This window comes from Dermacentor variabilis, chromosome 1, assembly GCF_050947875.1.
Source record: "Dermacentor variabilis isolate Ectoservices chromosome 1, ASM5094787v1, whole genome shotgun sequence".
NCBI classification, from domain to species: Eukaryota; Metazoa; Arthropoda; class Arachnida; order Ixodida; family Ixodidae; genus Dermacentor; species Dermacentor variabilis.
Window position 1 is genome coordinate 263790815 of NC_134568.1, and position 21641 is coordinate 263812455.

The window sequence follows — 21641 nt, forward strand, 5'->3', positions numbered from 1 at the left end:
TTCTTCATATTTCGGGAAAGGCTGAAAACTGAGCGTAGCCTCTTGCAAGGCTTTTTGAATTTCGTGTTCCAGACTAGAATGCTTCCCTTCCTGACATACTTTCTGCATGTGTGACCGAAACGCCGACCAGTCAATTTGCCGGAGAGTCGCGGAGGAGTATTTAAGTAGTCCCTTGATCTTCAGGTATGTGGGAATATGCTCGCTTCCATGTGATTCGATGTCTGGGAAGCATTGCACGTTGTCCCTTGATCTTCAGGTATGTGGGAATATGCTCGCTTCCATGTGATTCGATGTCTGGGAAGCATTGCACGTTTCTTTCAAGTCTCAGAGTGACCAGGGTCAAACCTAGGCAGCTGCTGTACGTAAGCCCTCGTAAATATGTTGTACTACCATCGTTGAGGCAATAAAGGTCGTGCTGTGTGGCAAAGGATGCTAGTCCCCTTCTCCTGGAGTCCATATTCAACCTCCCCCAAAGCGGATGGTAAGCATTAAAATCTCTGGTGAGAATGGTAGCGCCGGGTGTCGCTGGTAACACGCCGTGCAGTCGCTTAGAGTCGAAGCGACATTAAGGAGCAATGTAGACTACGAGAGTTAACCTAAACTCCTTCATTTTTACAGTTAAACAAACGTACTGGTTGTCATCGTGAGGCCGGACAGCGCGCAACACATATGTCAGTTCACATCTAATATATACAATGACCTTGCTCGCATCACCACAGGTAGATGACATGAATGCCTCATATGTATAGAAATGCATATCATATTCTGAACGTTCGGTTTGCAAATTACTAGGATCGGAGAATGGTTTTCGAAGACGAAGTGTCTAAAATCTCAAATTCTCGATTTGAGGCCGCGGGCATTCCACTGCAATAGAGACGCTTTCTTGACCTCCTTGTGGAAGGACAGCGAGGCGCGGACCATGGTGCTATGCGAAGCTTTCAAGCACAGGAATCAGCGTGTCCAGTACTTGCAGTGCGCTACGAGCAGCCGGAGTGTCAGTAGTAGACGCATGCCATTCGTGAGTGACTTTAGCATAGCAATCACTTGTGAATCCTTGTCTCGCATGTGGTCAACTGCAGCGACATTGGACTTTAAGCAGTGAGTCATGTGCTGTGGCTCTGGTGCATGGCATGTCTTCGGCAGCGCTGGCCACATCTCACTTGACGAAGCATGAATAACATGGCCGCTTTTTCGCTGACATTCGTGCTCTTATTGGAGACAGATGGAACAGGAGGCGGCGTTGCCGGACGAGACATCTCCGTTGAACCGGAAGAGGATTTCGTAGACTTTCGTTTTCGGGAGCGGTGTCGCCGTATTGCAGCAGAAGCATCTCTGTGTGATGATCCGTCTCTGGCCATTTTCCTCGAGATTCTCTGCACTTTCTTTAACTGTGGACAGTCTTTTGAGGATGCAGCGTGCGAGCCTTGACAATTTAAGCACTTGAGCTCTGTTGCAGGGCAAGTGTCAATGTCGTGTTGTTCGGATCATCGTGGGCATTTCGTTGAATTTCGGCAGACAGCACTCATGTGTCCGTGACACCTTCTGCACTGAAGTGGTTCGGGTACGAAAAGCCGTACCACATGCCGAAGGTGGCCGACCTTTACGTGTGATGGTATACGCAGTCTCCTTTAAAGAAGAGCCTTACACAGGTCGAATTACCAAGGCGCCGAGCTTGCAGTAAGGCAACACCATCTGTCGCAGTATTTTTTTTAATTGGCAGGTCGCTATCGCTAATTGATGCGTCAATATCACAAACAACACCAGCCATGGTTTCGTTGTGCTGCAGAATGAGGTAGTGGAGATTGATGTTCCCCAGTAGCTTTACTGCCATCAAAGCATTTATTGCGCTTCCGTTGCGGACATCAATAGCCAGGACGTTCTTTCGATTATTAATTCTGATATCCCTTATTTCTCCTGGGACAAGAGCCTCCAGAGAAACGGAAATCGCTTGTCGATTAAGGCGGTTGAGGTTGTCGGCAGGTGTGTCTGGCACGAAAAGAATTGTGTGCGCCGATGGCCTTTGCTGTGGCATGACGCTAGAATTACTAGACGAAGACCGTCCGCTGATGTTTCTTCTCTTGGTCTTCCGGTGTACCATGCTCTCGAAGCCTTCTTCATCTGAGACGTCATCGCTTGGGCAGGAGTACAACACAGTGTCCTCGCTGTCAGCTTGACTTGGAGGGCAGTTTCTCTTCCTCGGCCCGGTTCCTGCCGAAGTAGTCACGTCATGTCGGCGTTCTCCTGACTCCATTTGCATTGCCGTGGCAATGGGAACGTTGTCTCCCAGTGAAACACGAAAAAAAAAACGGAAATACTGTAGCGCGAAGGAACAGTGGCACTTCCAAAAAAAAAAAACGCACACACACACACTTTCACATTTTCTTTTTACGTTGTCTGTTGCAGATAGCACAATTCTAGTCCGTGAGCTCATCTACTCGAAGATGCGGACATTACTTGCACCAAAAATTGCAATGCATAATCGAATAAACAATAACATCACTAATTAAATTTTTAACAAATTGCCTTATGGCACATATTGCAATTTACACATTCTAGCGGGTGAGACTGCGAGGTATATCCACTTGAAAAGAATTCAGCAGCGTAACTTTTTGGGCTTGTTTGTGCATGATTTGAATAGCAACGGACGCACATGACGAGACAGCAGAATTCAGACACAGACGAACAGTACGAGCGCTGACACCGAGAATTGTGTGGTTGACACCATTTACGAGATAAGCGCCGTCAAACTTGCGGTAAGAGTGCACTCTCGTTCCGCCAACATTCTTCACGAAACTTCGTTTTACGTATTGATGTACAAAAGTAACTGGAATGCCAATGCATTTCTCCGCAAAGTTCGGGAATTAATATCTCGAAACTGGTGTCATCCTGAGAATTCGTTCCAAATGGATCCGCCTTGTGAATTCCCCGGCTAGAATTTGTACATTGCAATATGTGCCATAACGTGATTAGTTATAACCTTAATTAGTGAATTTGTATTAACTGGTCGATTATGCATTTCAATATCTTGTGCAAGTAATGTCCGCCTTTTCAAGTAGACTAGCTCACGGACTAGAATTGTGCCATGTGCCACAGGCAATTCCTTGAAATTTTTTAAAGTGTTCGCTGAAACACCCTGTAAAATCTCTGCAGGCTGACCAAACTAGTGTCAGTTAGCGCGCCTTTGTTGTACGTAATCGAACAACGAATCACGACATATGACATGTACATTTAATGTCGCCTCATAGGTATATATCTAATGCACTGTAAGATTCGTCGGACGATCTCACCGCTGCCAACATTTGTTAGAGTTGTCGGACGATCTACGAGCGGTAGGCTGATCTCACCGCTGCCATTCAAATGTAAGATTTGGCAGTCGTAGCTGTAGGAAGGAGCTTGACTCTTCGTCGGGACTTAGGAGAGCAGGATTTATTTACATGTTATTTACAGTTGAACATGAGATACATCGACAGTCTAGCGTGACTCCCAAATGGGTCCCGCAGGACGAGCATACAGCAAACAGCTTACGAGCACACAGCTCACCAGTACATTTAGAGCACGACAACGAGCACACAGCTCACGAGTACATCTCGAGCACGACGACGAGCACACACTAGCAGCCGACAATCGCTGCTTATATGCACTCCGCTCGACGTCATTGTAGATGACCCGCCCTTTTGGAGGAGGCGGGCTCTTAACTTGGAGGAGGATGAGGGCTCACAAACACGCACACACACACATGTTCACGGTCCGAAATCGACACCACACGAATTTCGTAGAACTCGGAGCCGTTCCGGGTAGCGCGTCCGGGTAGCACATTGTCTTGCGTCTTGGTCGGCGCGTGGGAGGGAGCCTTCGTCGGCTTTCCCGCGGCAACTCCCCCACCCGTAGCAGATCAGGTCCGCGTTGTCGTGTTGCGCACAAAGCCTGCTTCGTCGAACTCCTTCAGTCACAACGGCGACGAGGCTAGAGCGTAACGGTGGCGGTTTCAGCACAAAGCCTGCTTCGTCAAACGCATCCTAGCTGAAGCGACGGAGAGTGGAGGATGCGCGCATTGTTCCCGACGCAAAGTCGACTTAGTCACGCCGTAGCTAGAGGTTGGCGGCGGCGTTCCAAGATGAGGTTGCCACCGCTGGCGTAAATGGCTGGCAAACTTGCACTGCAGCTGGCCGTTCTTAACAGCACACAGACCTGTTAATAGGATAGTGTGTGATTTTGAGCAGCTTCTTTAACTTTTCGGATATTTCGTGCTATTGCGTATGTGTCCATTCCTGGTCAATCTCGTGAATTGGGTATATGTGCCACCGCGGCATAAGGTGTACGTAGACAGAAAGGGGGGGGGGGTGTATATTACATATGTGTAGTTCTTCTCTCTGCCTATACCTCTCCTCACCATTCTTCCTTAGACAAGCGTCAAAGACCGCCTTGTGCTTTCGCAGCGTCGATGTCTCACAGTGTGCATGCAACTGAACATGGTTTCTACCTTTCGGCATAGCTTGCGAACGGTGCAATGCATGAACCTAAACACTGGATGAGATTACGTCCCTTGCATAACAGGAAAATAAATATAATTATACGCATCGCATTATATTGTCTACACGATTTGATTAACCGCTTCACGATCATCATCAGCCTGGTTACGCCCACTGCAGGGCAAAGGCCTCTCCCATACCTCTCCAACAACCCCGGTCATGTACTAATTGTGGCCATGTCGTCCCTGCAAACTTCTTAATCTCATCCGCCCACCTAACTTTCTGCCGCCCCCTGCTACGCTTCCCTTCCCTTGGAATCTAGTCCGTAACTCTTAATGACTATCGGTTATCTTCCCTCCTCATTACATGTCCTGCCCCTGCCCATTTCTTTTTCTTGATTTCAACTAAGATGTCATTAACTCGCGTTTGTTCCCTCACCCAATCTGGTCTTTTCTTATCCTTTAACGTTACACCCATCATTCTTCTTTCCATAGCTCGTTGCGTCGTCCTCAATTTGAGTAGAACCTTTTTCGTAAGCCTCCAGGTTTCTGCCCCGTAGGTGAGTACTGGTAAGACACAGCTATTATACACTTTTCTCTTGAGGGATAATGGCAACCTGCTGTTCATGATCTGAGAATGCCTGCCAAACGCACCCCAGCCCACGATAGCTTCACTCCACATAGCTTCCAACCTGCGCGTCGGGATCTGCATATTTGTTTTATGTTATTATTTTTAATTGTTTTCTTTTGTCTTTTTTAACTTCCGGTTTCACTCTCTCGCTCTGTACTGCTCTGTTTCACTTGACGGCAGGGGCTTCGGCGTTGCGACCACAAAGGAGTCGCCGTGCACGCGTTGCCTTGTACACATTCCAAATTTTGGCGCAGAAAAGCGATATATATATATATATATATATATATATATATATATATATATATATATATATATATATATATATATATATATATATATATATATATATATAGTGAAGTGGCAGAAAATTTTGTCAACTCAATGTATACGCGAATCGGCGCTGACGCATTTATTGGTCCTCTCCAATGCTATACCCTGAGTCGGATTAAGGACGAGTATGCTGCGGCGCTGGGCACCAGTTGTCCTATATTACGTTTATACGTTTAAACGTTGACGTACGCGCGCAGCACCCGTAAAGACGTGTGCTGTCAACGTGACAGCCCGCTGGTGCTCCATTAGTCAAAAGAAGTGTGGAATCTGCAGCGCGTGGGAAATCCCCCGCTGTGTGTTTGCAGGCGAAACTAATCGCGTGTCGCGTGCGTGAGTGTCCTTTTCTGCGTTGGGAAGGACAGCGCAGCAGCGATGCACGCATGTTGAGGCTCGCGTCTTGCCGCCGTCCTTTGTTGGTCGAAGCGTTCCTTCGGGTCAAGGCGCACTATTGGAACGGCACATACCGTATAATAATAATAATAATAATAATAATAGCCTTCGTTCTTTAGCGGACCGTTTCTTACTGTTTTCTCCTCGGTCCCTTCATTTTACCAAGTCTTAAACTAAACGCCCATCGAATCGACCACTTCCGGTGCGCCCCGGCCGTCGGGGTCCGAGGAAATGACGCAGGTCACGCGTTGTGTCGCGCGCACACCGCGGGCGAAGGCACTCCGCGTTTGCTTCCGTATGTGCCAACGCCGCCTCGGCCGCCATCGAGCTGCCGACCCTGAAATCGGCTGCGGCAGTCTCCGCAGTGTCCGCCCCGCGTGTGTGTGCGGGAGCGCGCCGCGCCGACCGGGCGGCTCCAGCGGGCCTTGCCGCGCGCGCTCCAGAATCCAGTGCGCTACTGCACGTATGAGCGCGCGGGGGGGGGGGGGGGGGGGGGTGCGGCACATTCGTGTTTGGCGTGCCCGCGAACAGATGCGTATATCCTGAATTATTGCGCATAATGGCGTACTCGATTTTTCACTTAGCGTCGCGCCCGCCGCGCGTAGCGTGCGCGTGACGCAACGCGTCCCGAGCACGCGTAGTATCACACCTGCCGATCGTCAATCCTATATAGGCGTTCTCTGCGGGACAGGGCTGAGGAGATTTATATGTTTGATTTGTTTGGCGCTCTTCACATTTTATCGGCGTGCGTCGCCGCCGTTGCGCAAATGTTATCGAGTCGGGAAGTCGCGCGGCTGCCGTCCGCGTTGCGCTGCGCTCCGCGGCGACCATCCATTCTGTCCGGCTCGCTTCTTCGCTGCAGAGCAGCTCTTTCGCAGAAATATGGCGGTATCAGTGCCCGTCGGACCTGTTTCTTCCGCTTTGCCGCCATTTGCAAACTCCTGAATCTCGTGGATTGTCAGCGATAACCCTTTCCGGTGACCAATTAAACTCCCATACTAAGTTGCCATTTCCAAGTGGCCGACGGTGCCCCTTTTTGGGGGTGCACTCCAAGACGTATGCGCGAGTTGTGCCACCCCGGGGCCGCTGCATGTGCTTGGCCTACAGAAAAGGAACCGGTGGAAGAAAAAAAAAAAATCTTGGTTCCTTCTCTCCAGTTCCCCTTTCTCTCAAATTCATTTAGCGCGGACGTGTTTGCACTGCGGATGCCTGTGCCGCGCGGATAAATCATACTGACGCGGGCTGTCCCAGATTTCCGCTCGCTCGGTATCTGTCCCTGGCCTGTGTCCTCGCGGCGAATACCGGGTAATCCGGTAGATGCCTGCATGTGTGTGCGCTATAAATTGGCCCGTCGGGGGCATTAATTCCGACTTCATTGCAGCTTATTACCTCAAGCGTACAGCGGGCATTTTGAGCTGATTACAGTCCCCGCACAGCGTGCGACGTCGTCCCGCTACGAAAGGTGATGCGTTTCCTGAGTTTCGTCGTCTTTTGCGGAAGGTAGATGAGGACCTCCTTTTTCGTGCCGTTTGCTTTTCGTCGCTGCCAGAGGGAGTTCCGCTTGCCGTTATTAGCCGGACAGCCATACTTACTCGGTTGGAGATGTCCTGGCAGTGACCGTGTACAGGTAGGTCTAGGAAATAATTGCCATCGTGCCAGAACATGCGTGGGAGGGCATAAGGAAATTGACGTGGTTTCCTCTTTCAAAGGCCATTTTTCATGCAGTGGTAGAGGTAACATGTCATTGTGTTAGTTCATGCGACGTCGCCGCCAAATGAACTCTTTTTTCGCTCACGTTAGAATCATTTCAAAAGATGTATTGAATGTTGTTCCCAAATCCTTCTAAGAAATACTGCATGCAATGCGGTATCATTCCTCATATATGTCATCCGCACGTGAGTAGAGAAGAGCATTTCATCAAATGCGCACGGTACTTTGTTGCCACGGGGACAAATGAACAGTTCGTAGTCTTATTCTTGGTGCGCTGATTTGATATCGAGACGACGGTTAGCTGTTATCGCTTGCTGCGATTGATTGAATTCACTCGGACTGATAACGTAACTACATTCCAGGATGGTCGAGAAAATGACATTGAACCAGAGCACATGGCTTGAATTTCTGCAGCAGCGGCTGCAGCTGATGGCGGCAAAGCGCGGAAGGGCCCTTTCTGCATTTTGAAATGACTGTACAGAGGCTTTCAGTGTTTCGCGATAGTGTATACCTGGTGTTACTGCGCAGAAATTCTATAAACAGTTTTTATAGCAGCCCCATATGGTACCGCTCATGGCGGAAAATAATGTCTACATGCACGCACACTCTTTGGCTTCCGATGGGCGTTTCCTGGATACTTGTTCGAGTGCGCCCAAGAGTCTTTGCTCCGTCGTTCTTGGCCCACACCGCAGGAAAAACGAAAAATCGGCAAGGGGTAGGAAAGCGCTACGGTCACTCACGTGTGGACGAGGCCTGGACGCGCTGACCCTGCGCGCCTGCAGGTTTTTGCCCCTGTGACTCTTCGTGCGAGCAGGGTATGCGCGGAGAATTAAAAAAGATGCCGAAGGGAAGAAGACGAGGCCTCTGCAACCGACGCATTGGTGCAGAGCGGCAGCGAGACACGTCTTTTCCATGGCTCTTCCGCTCCCTCGCGCACGCGCGATTGCTTCGACACGGATGGCTGCAGCGCGACGAGATAGGGACAGCTTTCGACGGCGAAGCGAAGCTGCAACTGCGGGAATTGGCTGGAAGTCGAGAGGAACGCTTCTTCCCCCATTGTGTCGCTAATTTTCTCGCCGGTAACCCCCATTGTGTCGCTAATTTTCTCGCCGTTACCGCTTTTCAGCGCCGGCTCGAGAGCGCGGGGGTTTACGGGACGCACTCGAGCATAATGAAGGCGAGGTGGCAAAAATTGCGATTGCTTGCTTTCCTTCAGGCTGCCGAGGTGACGCATTGCTTCGCACCGCTGACAGAGCTCCCGCTGGGGTCTTAACCGCGCTCCGATGCGATGCAAATGTGTGTATGCGGCGTGGGCCGCGCTCGAAGCGACTACCGCTCTTCCGTTCGATGTGTCCCCGCCGCATCGGAATCGGAAACACGCCGAAAACTCACGCACCCTCGGCGAAGCGGGTCGGAAGTCTTCATGCTCTCATCACGCCATACGTCACACAGTGACTCAATCATGTGTCCCGTGTTAGGCTCGACGCGCCCAAGGCGCTTACGTGTACGATAGAGAGCTCCTCTGGTAGGGCCCATATACCAAGAATTTGGCTACAATTACATATTGTAAGAATTGGGAGGTCAATTCCAACGTTCGTAACCAGTTGTCAAGATTGGAGTCGGGCGTGAATTAGATGGTAGCTGGCCCATGCCGTCGTCCAGCTTATCCACGCTGAGGACGCTGTTGAAGGGAAGGACTGCTTCTCATCGAGAACGAGGAATATGGGTTTATTTACAGTATCTACATAAGGACGTTGCAGTTCATCAGTCTAGCATGACTGCGAGAGAAAGTACTCTGAGCAGCCGCACAACAGCAGTTTATATACACTCGGGGCTCAATCGATCCCAAGGTGAGGGAGACGTTCGACTAGGCACCGTATACGAGCCGCCTCTCTGCGCGAGGGATAACGCACACGCACTTCCGCACAGGTTCACGGTCCCCACCGAGGACAGACGGCCTTCGCAGAACTCGGAGCTGACGTCAGGAACAGCACATCCGATTCCCCGAGCTGACCCCCGCAGCGCGGCCGCCGGTTGTCCGTTGTCTTGCGTCTTGAACGGCGCGTGGGAAGGGGCCTCCGGAGACGTTCCCTCGGCAACTCCCCCGCTCATAGCAGATCAGGTCGGCGGTGACGGGTTCAGTAACAATAGTTGGTCCGCCGATCGCGTTTAGTCACAACCGCGCCGAGGCTAGAGCGTAACGGTGGCTTTCCAAGAAAAGTTGACGCCGCTGTCGCAACTGGCTGGCGAAACTTGCACCTCAGCGGGCCGTTCTTAACAGCGAAAGTTGACACCGCTGTCGCAACTGGCTGGCAAAACTTGCACTTCAGTGGGCCGTTCTTAACAACATACAATTGTACCATGGTTTTGGTTCTAGGCAACAACTGTAATGCCCGCACTCTCAGACAGCGATAAAGCATTGGTCTGTGTAGCAGTGATAATTATATATTATTTTTAATTGTGGGCCTCCATCGGAATGTGGCCACCGCGGCAGGGATCGAACACGCGACCTCGTACTCGCGCATGCAACGCGCCATAGCCACTGAGCTACCGTGACGGGTAGCATAGGGACAATTGAACATAATAATAAATACTGGCAGCTTCGGACATTCCGCAAGAACTGCTGTCGCTTCCCGTGCGCGGAGCGCTATGTACCGGTGCTAAAACCTGAATAGCAAGGCCGTATTTTAGGATTTGTGGCATGGGGCTTCCACACGCACGCGCGCACGCACACGCCTACATCCCTGCACCACAAGTGCGTGCGTGCTGTGGAAAGTCCCAAGGTGATTCAAGAGGTCTCACGCCTTCCGCTCGCATTTCTTCTTGACTTGTGATAAATTGTTGGAACGCGCCGTTCGTAACAGAGATACTCAAGCAGAGTATCCTCCTCCTCCTCCTCATCATCATCATCGTCGTCGTCATCGTCATCATCATCATCATCAGCAGCAGCAGCCTATATTATGTTGACCGCAGGACGAAGGTCTCTCTCTGATATCTCCAATTACCCATTTCCTACGCCAACCGACTCCTACTAGCGCCTGCCAATTTCCTAATTTCATCGCCCCACCTAGACTTCTGCCGTCCTTGACTGCGCTTCCCCTCTCTTGGCACCCATTCTGTAACCCTAATGGTCCACCGGTTATCTCACCTATGCATTACATGGGCTGCCCAGCTCCATTTTTCCCTCTTAAGGTCAATTAGAATATCGGCTATTCCCGTTTGCTCTCTTTCTGTCTCTTAACGTTAGGGCTAACATTCTTCGTTCCATCGCTCTTTGTGCGGTCCTTAACTTGTTCTCGAGCTTCTTTGTCAACGTCCAAGTTTCTGCCCCATATGTTAGCACCGGTAGACTGCATTGATTGCACACCTTTTTTTTTTCAATGATAGTGGTAAGTTTCCAGTCAGGATCTGACAGTGTCTGCCGTATGCACTCCATATCCATTTTTATTCTTCTGTAAGTTTCCTTCTCATGATCAGGGTTCCCTGTGAGTAATTGACCTAGGTAAATGAACTTCTTCACAGACTCGAGAGACTGGCTGGCGATCCTGAACTCTTGTTCCCTTGCACGGCTATTGACCATTATCTTTGTCTTCTACATATTAATCTTCAACCCTACTCTTACACTTTGTCTGCTAAGGTCCTCAATCATTTGTTGTAACTCGTTCCCAGTGTTGCTGAACAGGACAATGTCATCTGCAAACTGTAAGTTCTGAGAAATTCGCTGTTGATCCTCACTCCTAAGTCTTCCCAGTTCAATAGCTTGAACACTTCTTCAAATCATGCAGTGAATATCATTGGAGAGATTGTGTCTCCTTACCTGGCCCCTTTCTTTATAGGTATCTATCTACTTTTCCTTGTGGTGAGTCAAGGTAGATGTGGAATCTGCAGATATTTTCCAAGATATTTACGTAAGCGTCGTATACTCCTTGATTACGTAATGCCTTTATGACTGCTGGTATCTCTACTGAATCAAGTGCCTTTTCGTAATATATGAAAGCCATATCGAGAGGTTGATTGTTGACATGGATGTGATCCATTGTGGAGTATTCCTTCCTGAAGCCAGCCTGTTCCCTTGGTTGCCTGAAGTCCAGTGTTTCCCTTCTTCTATTGGAAATTATCTTGGTGAATATTTTATATAATATGCTGTGGGAGTAAGCTAATGGGCCTATAGTTTTTCAATTCTTTAGCGTCTCCCTTTTTGTAGATTAGTTAATGTAATTCGCATTCTTCCTGTTCTCTGAGACACTTGAAGTCGTTAGGCAGTTCGTATAAAGGGCCGCCAGTTTTTTAAGCATTATGTCTCCACCATCTTTGATTAACTCGACTGGTAGTCCATCTTCTCCTGCCGCTTTTCCCCGTTTAATGTCTTGCAAGGCCCTTCTACTTTATCGCTAGTTATAGAAAGATTCTCTGTAACCTGTTCATTACTACTTCGAATGGAGGTATCGTGGCTGCTCTGAGGTCAAGTCAGTATAGAATTATTCCGCTGCTTTTACTATACCTTCGACATTGCTGATGATATTACCCTGCTTATCTTTCAGTGCATACACCTTGGTTTGTCCTGTGCCAAGTTTCCTTCTCGCTGATTTCATGCTGCGTTCAATTTCTACTGCTTCCTCAGTCTTTCGCACGCTATAATTTCGAATATCCCTTATTTTCTCCTTGTTGATCAGTTTTGACAATTCCGCAAATTGTATCTTATCTATTGAGTTGGACACTTTCATTCTTTGTCGTTTTTTTATTAGGTCCTTTATTACTTGGGAGAGCTTACCTACTGGTTGCCTTGGTGCCTTACCTCCCACTTCGATTGCTGCTTCTGAAGCCAACCTAGTTACGGTTTCATTCATTACCTCTGTATCATCTTCATGTCTCTGTTGTAGGGTTGCATATTTGTTTGCAAGTACCAGCCTGAATTGGTCTGCTTCCACACTTACTGCGTCTAGGTTGGCCTATTTCTTCCTGACCAATCTTACTCTTTCTTCAGATTGAGGTGAATCCTAGACCTCACTAACCTATGATCACTGCATTTTAGCCTACCTAACACTTCTACATCCTGCACTATTTCATTTCAAATCTATTTCATTTTGTTTTTCACCATTAGGGCTTTTCTAGGTCCACTTTCTGTTGCCACGCTTCCATAAAGAATTAGTTCTTGCCGCAGTGATAACTGCTGCTCGACACTCAGCGCTTGTGACATTATGTATTGGCAAATCTCAGATTTCGAGTAATTGATATAAAAATTCTGAGAACGAAGCAGAAGACGCGGGAAGGCCGCCAAGTGAAGCAGAAACTATATAGGTGAAAGACTCCAACTACCTTCAGCCATCGTAGCGCGGCTCTGCACACTCGCTCCCTTGAACTTTAGCAACTTCGGATGTAATCACTTCCAACGAGGCGTGGTATTCGGGGTCATGAACTAGTTCTGCGCAGCGTATACCCATTTTCCGCTCTCCACCACGAATCGCTCCTAAAACGTCCGCTCCCGTGCGTGCGTCCAGTTCCAATTTCATTGTCATAACATTCTATAAACTTTAGCGTTTTGCGTATTTAGGGGCATTAAACTTCGGAAATGTACGTACACGCAGGAAGAACAGTACAGTTCTCGACGGACCCAGCCTCCCGCGACTACTGTTGTCGGTGCGGGCGGCTGAGCGATTAAACTCTTCGGAGCGGCGTCTTCATTTCTTCCTCCTTCACGCCGAGCACGCGGCGCTGATGCCGCCGACAAAGCGGACCGAAGCGCACGCAGAAACCACTTTGGCGGGAGCGCGCTTCCTGCGAGGCAGCGGCTCAGTTGTATTTAGACCGGGTCGAATCGTGCACGACTTAACACCGTTCGAAAATCGGCGATCCCCGAACGCCGGCTGGCGATGAGCTAGCGTCCGACTGGCTTTTTGTGCACGGGGCCTCCTTGCTTATTGCGCCATCACGTGCGACCTGCATGAGATAATTATGAATGGAGTTGATTTAGGCGCGATTACGGCTACTCGCCGGACGTGCCTGGTCGACGCCTAGATTGCCGAGCGCGTCTGTCGCTGGTTTTCCAGCGGCTGGTCTGCCCGGACCGGACAGCGCCACTGTTCTCATTAAGGCTGCTGTGGCGGCGTTTACGTTCCGTCATCGCGTTTCAGTGAATCGCGCGTTGTTTCTAGCACAGGCGGCGTGACCCGCAAACGCTTCAACTTGTGCTTTTTTCGGCGAGCTCCTGAATGGAAGTGGCGGGTGGTGTCAGCCTAAGAAGCCGTCAGTCTTGTTAGACTTTACGTAGTCTGCCGTAGATTGCGGTAAGAGAGAAGTGATGGTTTCCTTTTCACGTACAGACCCATACACAGCGTTTGTGTCAATGACGGGGCTGCAGCTGTTGTCTTTACCAATTCGCTTCGTGACTACTACTTTCTTTCTGGTACGTCACATCGCTTGCTGAAACCTTTATAAAGTCAGTCAGAGTCAAAGCTTGAAGTGTCCGTGGTTTATTATATGTATGCCGAGAACTGTATAGCGCGCAAGCTTTCCCATTTGATACTGCGTACATCAGGCGCGCGGGACGATAACATTCATGCCGCTGTGCACTGGCTGTTGTCATTTCCCGCATTTCTAATTGGGCAGCATTGTTTGAATTCTGAACGGAAGAATCGCATTTGCAAATATCTATGCTAATACACCTTGAGCGTGTTAATGCAGATGGTGATTGTGGAACAACAAAGAAAGCAAAGCAAGTAGATTATTTACCATTATGACTATAGCAATGATTCATGTCGCCTCTACTCCACAAACCCCGTTATTGTTTCAACTTAGCAGTTAGATTTTGGATGCAACATTGAACTTTTATCTCCTCGCAGATTGACATCGCTGAAATGGTGAAATAGGAACAGCATTAAAGCGAAGAACTGATTTGCCGGTAGTTTAAAACTGAATATACAAGAGCTCTTAATATAGCAAGCCTAATTTAGATGATGAATCCGTGAGCGATGTACGCTTTTACTATTTAAAGAACAATAAAGGCTCAGCCTTGTTTGAAAACGCACAAGGCAAGTTAATTGTTATCTACGTGAGGACAGGATCGCATGTCTACAGCTTTTGTTGCATGCTACTGGACCTGTCAGTTGATTACTCACACCTTTTGCTCACACACTTCACCCCCCCCCCCTTTCTTTTTTCGAGACTAAACATAGCGCTTGCCGTGGGTAGCTTTACCACTCTGCCATGAAGCCTCCGTGTTCATTCCTATACATGGATGCTTCACAGCAACCCCACTTATCATAACACTGTTGCTTACAACGCATTAAAAAGCCCCGGGTTGATGAAGACCACACAGTCAAGTTTTATTCTTTTTTTATTCATGATATTTACGAGATGACGCCTTTAAGCGGGCGCTGGCTACTCCTTTTCACGTAGGATGGATGCTGTCAGGATTGGGGGCTCAATCCCATCGCTCGTAACTCGTTGTCAAGATTGGAGTCGGGCATGAATTAGAAGGTACTTGGCCCATGCCGTCGTCCGACTTATTCACGCTGAGGACGTTGATGAAGGGAAGGACTACTTCTCATCGAGAACGAGGAATATGGGTTTATTTACAGTATCTAAATCAGTCTAGCATGACTGCAAGAGAAAGTACATCAGTCGAACATGACTGTTTGATAGAGGTGTCAGTCTAATATGACTGCTTGAGAGAGTGTCCTGAGCAGCCGCACAACAGCGGTTTATAAACACTCGGTCCTCCCTCCGATTCCAAGGGGACGGAAACGTTCGTCTAGTCATTGTAAACACGCCGCCTCTCCGCGGGACGGCTTACACACACACACACACACACACACACACACACACACACACACACACACACACACACACACACACACACACACACACACACACACACACACACACACACACACACACACACACACACACACACACACACACACACACACACACACACACACACACACACACACACACACACAGGTTCACGGTCCGGAACCGACGTCACACGGACTTCGCAGAACTCGTAGCTGACCCCGACAACGCGGCCGCGTGCCCATTGTCTTGCGTCTTGGACAGCGCGTGGGAAGAGGCCTTCGAAGACGTTCCCGGGGCATCTCCCCCGCTGGCGGCCGACCCGGGTAGGCGGTGTCGTGTTGCGGCACAAAGCCTGCTTCGTCGAACTCGTTCAGTCACAACGGCGACGAGGATAGAGCGTAACGCCAAGGAAAGTTGCCGCCACTGTCGAAACTGGCCGGCAAAACTTGCACTGCAGCTGGCCGTTCTTAACAATGCATACAGAAAATGAAAGGAAAGCAATGAACAATAGAAATGCTACAAGAACAAGAAAGATAACGATAACTTGGCATTCAGGCGACAAACGCACTAAAGACCAATCATAAGAGGTCACATAAAATAGACAAAATTAAATGATTCGTTCGGGTTCATCATGTCTCCTAAACCACTAACTCATTTCCTTGTGAACAATTTTCTCATTAATACGCGCTGTTTTGGACAACGGAAACTTGACCGACTGCGCTGCATAATTTGGCAACGGCAAGTCCACGGATTTCTTTAGCACGCCTCCAAGGGGGGGAGGCTCCTGATGGATTCCGCACGAGACTCTCTCCCCTAGGCAAATGGGTCAGAGGCACTAACAATGACTACCCGCACCGCCGTAACGCAAGCAGCTCTTGTATTAAGCCGCCACTGGTCGACCCATAAAACAGTGACCCTGAACCCCGAGCCGAAGGTGGGTCACCATCGACGGCAAAGGCAAGTTCTCCGGCGGGACCTTAAATTAGAAATTCCCAACACGCGTCCCTCCAAGTCGTTACTGAGTTCCGAGTCTCCACGTCGATGTTATAAATAATGACGGTCCCGGTTCTGTGATTACCACTGGAGTCCCATCCCGAAGAAGAGAGAGGAGAGGAGGCTTCACGAAGAAGGTGCGGCTTTTTCGGGGAGCGCGGCTACATCGCTAGAGGGGGGGGGGGGGGGGGGGGCGCCCGCCGCTCTCTCCACGCTCGCGCCCCGTCCCTCTGATGACTTACGCCGTTGCGCAAACTTTTCAAGTGCGCCCAGCCGCGCTCTAAATCAACGGTAAATACGCGCCATAGTGCCTGGGAGAAGTGGACATGCGATACAGGGTCGCGCCTTGCTCTTTGTTTCACTGGCGGGCCGCCGGCGGAGGAAGGCACGCCCGCGCGGCGTCCCGTCGGCACTCGGGGAGGGCCTCCCCGGGGCCCGCCGTGGCCAACCTGGCAGTGCTCGGGCCGCGCGCGCGGTGGAACGAGTTTCAAAAGGGCGTTTGAAAAATGAGAGTCCGAGCCCGGCTGCCCGCGCGGTCTTTAGCAAAAGTACGGGGTTGACGGCGGCGTGCCAGTGTGTAATTGGCTCCTTATGGGCAACCTGTTCCTTTCGCGAGCGTAGCCGATAGCCTTCTTTCTCTGGTCTCGTATCGGCTGCGCGTGCGCGACTATACGCTGAGTAGCCAGCGTGAACGCGCCTCTCGACAGCGGCCATGCACGAGCGCGATGCGATGAATCGGAGATTGCCCCGTCCTGGACATCGGCCGGCCATCGCCTTCATGATGGGCATGGCATCTTGTATTTCATTGGTTTTATTCTTTCTGGAACGTTCTCTCCGGGACCCCTGCTCTACAGCGGCCACGTTTCACGTTCCCTTACAACCGGGCCCCTTATGGTCGCACCAGCGAAAGCTCGTGTACGCCACAGAAAAGTCACGGCGTCACATACTCGAGGGCCAGCGAAGGAATACAAAAATTTACTTTTTAAAGCTTTTTTCTTTCGTCCTGGACGACATTCTTCATAAATATCTGCTCAAGGGCAAACTCTTCTAAGTAAGGGAAGGGAAGTAAGGGAAGCTCTTCTAAGTTCTTCAGTTTCGCAGAGAAAAGATAGAACGAATAAATTCTGAGGCGTGATCTACGTCATTATCGCTTTGAATCGTCAACGCGCGCCTCAACTGGAGTACTGTTCTGGACACTGTCGAATTCCGCCAGATTGCATGTGTACTCCGGTAACCGCTTTTCACCGGCTAAAAAAATTTAAACGTTATCGCTCGGCGCAGGACGCGCCTGCATGTATCGGGAAGTTTCTCTGATGTTATCGATGGTTCTGTCCGTTGTGTGTTTTCACAGAACCTTGCGTGACCTGATTGTATGCACGACGCGAATAAGTGTCTAGTACTTTCTGGAAAGCACACGGGCACCAGCGATTACGCTGGAACGCCTCCGACGAGTCATGTATAAAAGGCGACGCGCTTGACCCGCAGATAGATTTTCGACGATCGCCGAGTGTGCTCGCCGCAATCGTTGTGCATTGAGTGTCGCTTGTTTTTCGGGGCCAGAGGTTCGCCCATTAAACAGTTAGTTTTCATTGCTCAAAGTTTTCACTACAGTCTGCTTCTTCACCTTCGTGACAATATTGTCAAATTCTGTAATGGCGGCATTTCGACCCTATCAAGGAACCCGTTGCAGGTCAAATCAGAGCTGACCGGATCGCAAATCGGACAATGTGGCAGAATTTGACAGTTTTCAGAGCTGTACCCCCGGTATCGGGAACTCGTAGTTACCACAACTGGAAGCATTTGCTATGACAATGGTGAGCAACGAAGCGATAACCTAGGCCGGTATAATGTAACAATTCATTTCGCTCGATACTATTCCTTTCTCATTATCCACCGCCCACGACCGGCCGATTGTGATGATAATGTAGTCTGAGCGCCGCTCGGAACAATGATGAAGCGCGAAAATAACTGGAATAGAATCGTAGCGTTCTCCGTGGCCTGATTTTGTGACCCTAAAACAATCGCCAGCTCCTTCTCGACCAAATTTTTCTTGAAGAGCTTAGCTTTATAGTAGCATACGACTGAACGATACGAAGGCTTGGCAGTGACGGTTGTTGTAGTTTGGTTGTATAGCTTGGCAGTTTGGCGGTTTGAGAGCATACTACTGACAGGCCGTAAACGATTACAAGTACATTATTCTATATTGCCGATAATCTTTAGTTGAAATACTCGATCTCAATAGTTATTACTTTCTCACCACGCATTGTTGGCGCACATTCTTTAGCAGTCTAAATTCTGCTGCGTTGCATGCGCAGAACTATCAGTTGTAGGAGTTTCTTACTAACCTTTATATTATGAAGGCTGTTAGAAGTGCAAACATCGAAAGCGCTTCCACCCACGCTAAATATAACAAAGAAAAAGAAAGAGAGGTACCTATTAAATAGTGTTATAGTAAAGGACCGCCTTAAACGTAGTTATTTACCATCTTCTTTTTCCTTTTTTTTTTCACTTTCTTTTCAGGATGCAGGGATGTAAACGGAAGGGGCATAGCTATTATCAGCAGTTCAGCATTCAAGGATGTCCCTGAACTGACGCCAACGCAGCTGGCACAGATGTTGATGTACTTCTACACAATACCAAAGTAAGTATGCCTATCTTGCATAACTTACATGTACGTAGGTATACCTACGTACATAATTGTATGTCGTGTTCACTTGAATAATATATGTGTGTGTGTGTGTGTGTGTGTGTGTGTGTGTGTGTGTGTGTGTGTGTGTGTGTGTGTGTGTGTGTGTGTGTGTGTGTGTGTGTGTGTGTGTGTTTGTGTTGAAAAAGGCGTCCCATTTAAAAACAGAGCAACGCTTTGTTCTGGCGCATCATTCCATAGCCGAAGAATCTTTCGGTGGTAAAAGAGCGCTGCTCATCGAGGTGATTCATCGTGGCCATCAGAATGTAGGCGGCCAGCACATATAGTAACGTGATAAAAACGACCTACAGCTCGAAGGACAAGGACTAGTAACGTGATAGTAACGTGTTGCACATCCTCCCGCGAGTGGCGGCGTCGCACGCGCAACAGAGCAGAGCTGATATATGACTGCGATGTACGGAGCCGCGTCTGCATGCCACTTCTAAATGTATTCAATCTATCAGAAAGTCCACGTCACAACTAACGACGCTAGGCGTCGCAGAGGCCATATCACTGTAAGCAGAACTGTTGTAAGGAAACAGACCGGATTCTTGCCATCGTTATTTGCATGAAGTTAAACATATTGTAACGGGACGAGGAAGTGTGAATATGAGGAACCAGAAGTGGGGGAAAAGCGCTAGAGGATGGCAACTAGTGCGGCTATTAAACACCGTATTGAATCCAGTGTGGTGTTTCCGTAACAGTATACCGTATAGTGCAAGAGAGATAGATTTGAGAAAACACTTCTGTGTGTAGCAAATTAACAGCGTGAGCAAAAGACAAGGGCACAGAAAACGACAGGACCGGCGCTGGCTTCTAAATACAATATTTTTTTACCAGAATAACACGATATGGTAGTCATAAAAATGAAAAGAAAGAGAGAGAGAGAGAGAGAAAATATAGCGCAAAAAGCCCCTAATATGCTAGTGGAAAACAGATAACGGAACCATATATTATACAAGCAGAGCAAGCAAAAGTACAAAAACGACAATTTGAAGAATTCACTACTGCTGATGTGGCTTCTACGTGTAGCACTAAAACATTAAGGATTCTGCGTTGATAAATAAGCTGATGGTCGCTCCTATCATATCGGGTTTTTCTAGTATTTCCTTATTTTATTTATGTGGTTCTGTGTCACGTTCGTTTCTAAAATATATATATATATATATATATATATATAGTAGTTTGAAGTCAGCGCACTCGTCCCGTTGTTTCCTGTGTCCTCGACTTCTGAGTGCGCTGTGAATTTGTCACCACGCGTTACGAACTAGCATCAACCCACACTTCATTACAGTGCCCCACATATAAAATATGAACCTGAGCTATAAAAATTGTAATGCATTGATAAAGGAAAAAATTCGGCATGGGCACTTAAAACTGCTTACGTGTGGGAACGCGAAATCATTATCGTCGCTTTGGTGAATTTTTTTTTTCTGCACTTTCCTTGTCCACGCAAGCTCTCGCCTGCGTTTTAACTGCGCCTCGCTAAGGCCGAATGAAAACGCGCAAGGCGTCTCAACGCGCTTGCTTGCCCGCGAGGAGTTCATAACTTGAATGACCGCTCGGAGGCATTCAATCGGACATTAATGCTTCTCATTTTATACGCTCATTTTATACGCTCATTTTATACTCTCTTGACGGGGTGCCACCTCCTACCCTCTGGCTGCGCCGTCACGTGCCGAACGACGCACGCACTAGGCAAACATTTAGCCAACCACAACAGTGGAGCTGCCGTGGTGTCGGGGCAGCGTGCTCGTCTCGCATCCCGGAGGTCTGGGTTCGACTCCCACGCAGACCAAAATTTACCTAGTATTCTTTTCGAAGGCATTAGTTTGCTTTGTTTACAAGAACCTCCCTGAGAAATTTGACGTCAATTCAGGTATTTCTTTACGTGGTTTTACTCTTTGCCGTCGGCCATTTTTGGTACCATAATTCGGTCACGCCGCCGACTACAACGCCGTATTTTCGCGTAGTGGGCCATGTAATGCTTTCGCATGAATACTTCAAACGTTGTTGCTTTCGCACGAGCTATATCTTGCAAGGGAATCGGCAAAATGTGACCTCAAGAGAAACTAAACGTTCATTACGTTTGGCGTTGTGTACAGGCCATACCAATGTAAGAAACCCCAAGTTAAGGACATTAATCATGGCGTCGTAGAGAACTCCACCCACGGCACCTCTACGCTGTTTATGAAGCAACTCAAGAGAGAGACGGAGAGAGAGTTCTTTGTGTAACTTATGCGGTAGGCGCCGCACTTGTGCTTCTACATACATACGCAAGAAATATAGTGAACGATCTCGTTGATTTTAGTTGGAAGCTCGATGCCGTGTGCATCCTGGGCTCCCACGAACGTGTTTCACGCTCAAGTCGTGTTAATAATGCAACCTTTGTACCAGCGTTGGAGTTTGGGATGAAAAACCGAAACAACTACTGCTATGAACTACAGGGGCGCGCGAACACTGTAATCCCCCCTTCAATCAAATTAGAATCGAAAAGTTCGGAGTAAGTGGTGGCAAAAGTCGGAATAGCAGACCAAATTCGAGTATTGAAGCTGTTCCTCCCGAGACGGCGAGTTTGTTCATTTTACTGTATGATCGCGGATAATTAACTCACGGTGAATTAATTCACTAAGAAG

General features: G+C 48.7%; 1 protein-coding gene across 5 annotated transcripts in view; it reads left to right on the plus strand.

Moving 5' to 3' along the window:
- LOC142563788 (uncharacterized) overlaps window positions 1-21641 on the plus strand; it is a 702312-nt gene that overhangs the window by 530361 nt on the left and 150310 nt on the right. For all 5 annotated transcript variants that reach the window (XM_075674427.1, XM_075674407.1, XM_075674415.1 and 2 more), the window contains one exon: window positions 18840-18960. In XM_075674427.1, coding sequence (XP_075530542.1) covers window positions 18840-18960 — 121 coding nt within the window. The remainder of the gene's footprint in view (window positions 1-18839; window positions 18961-21641) is intronic.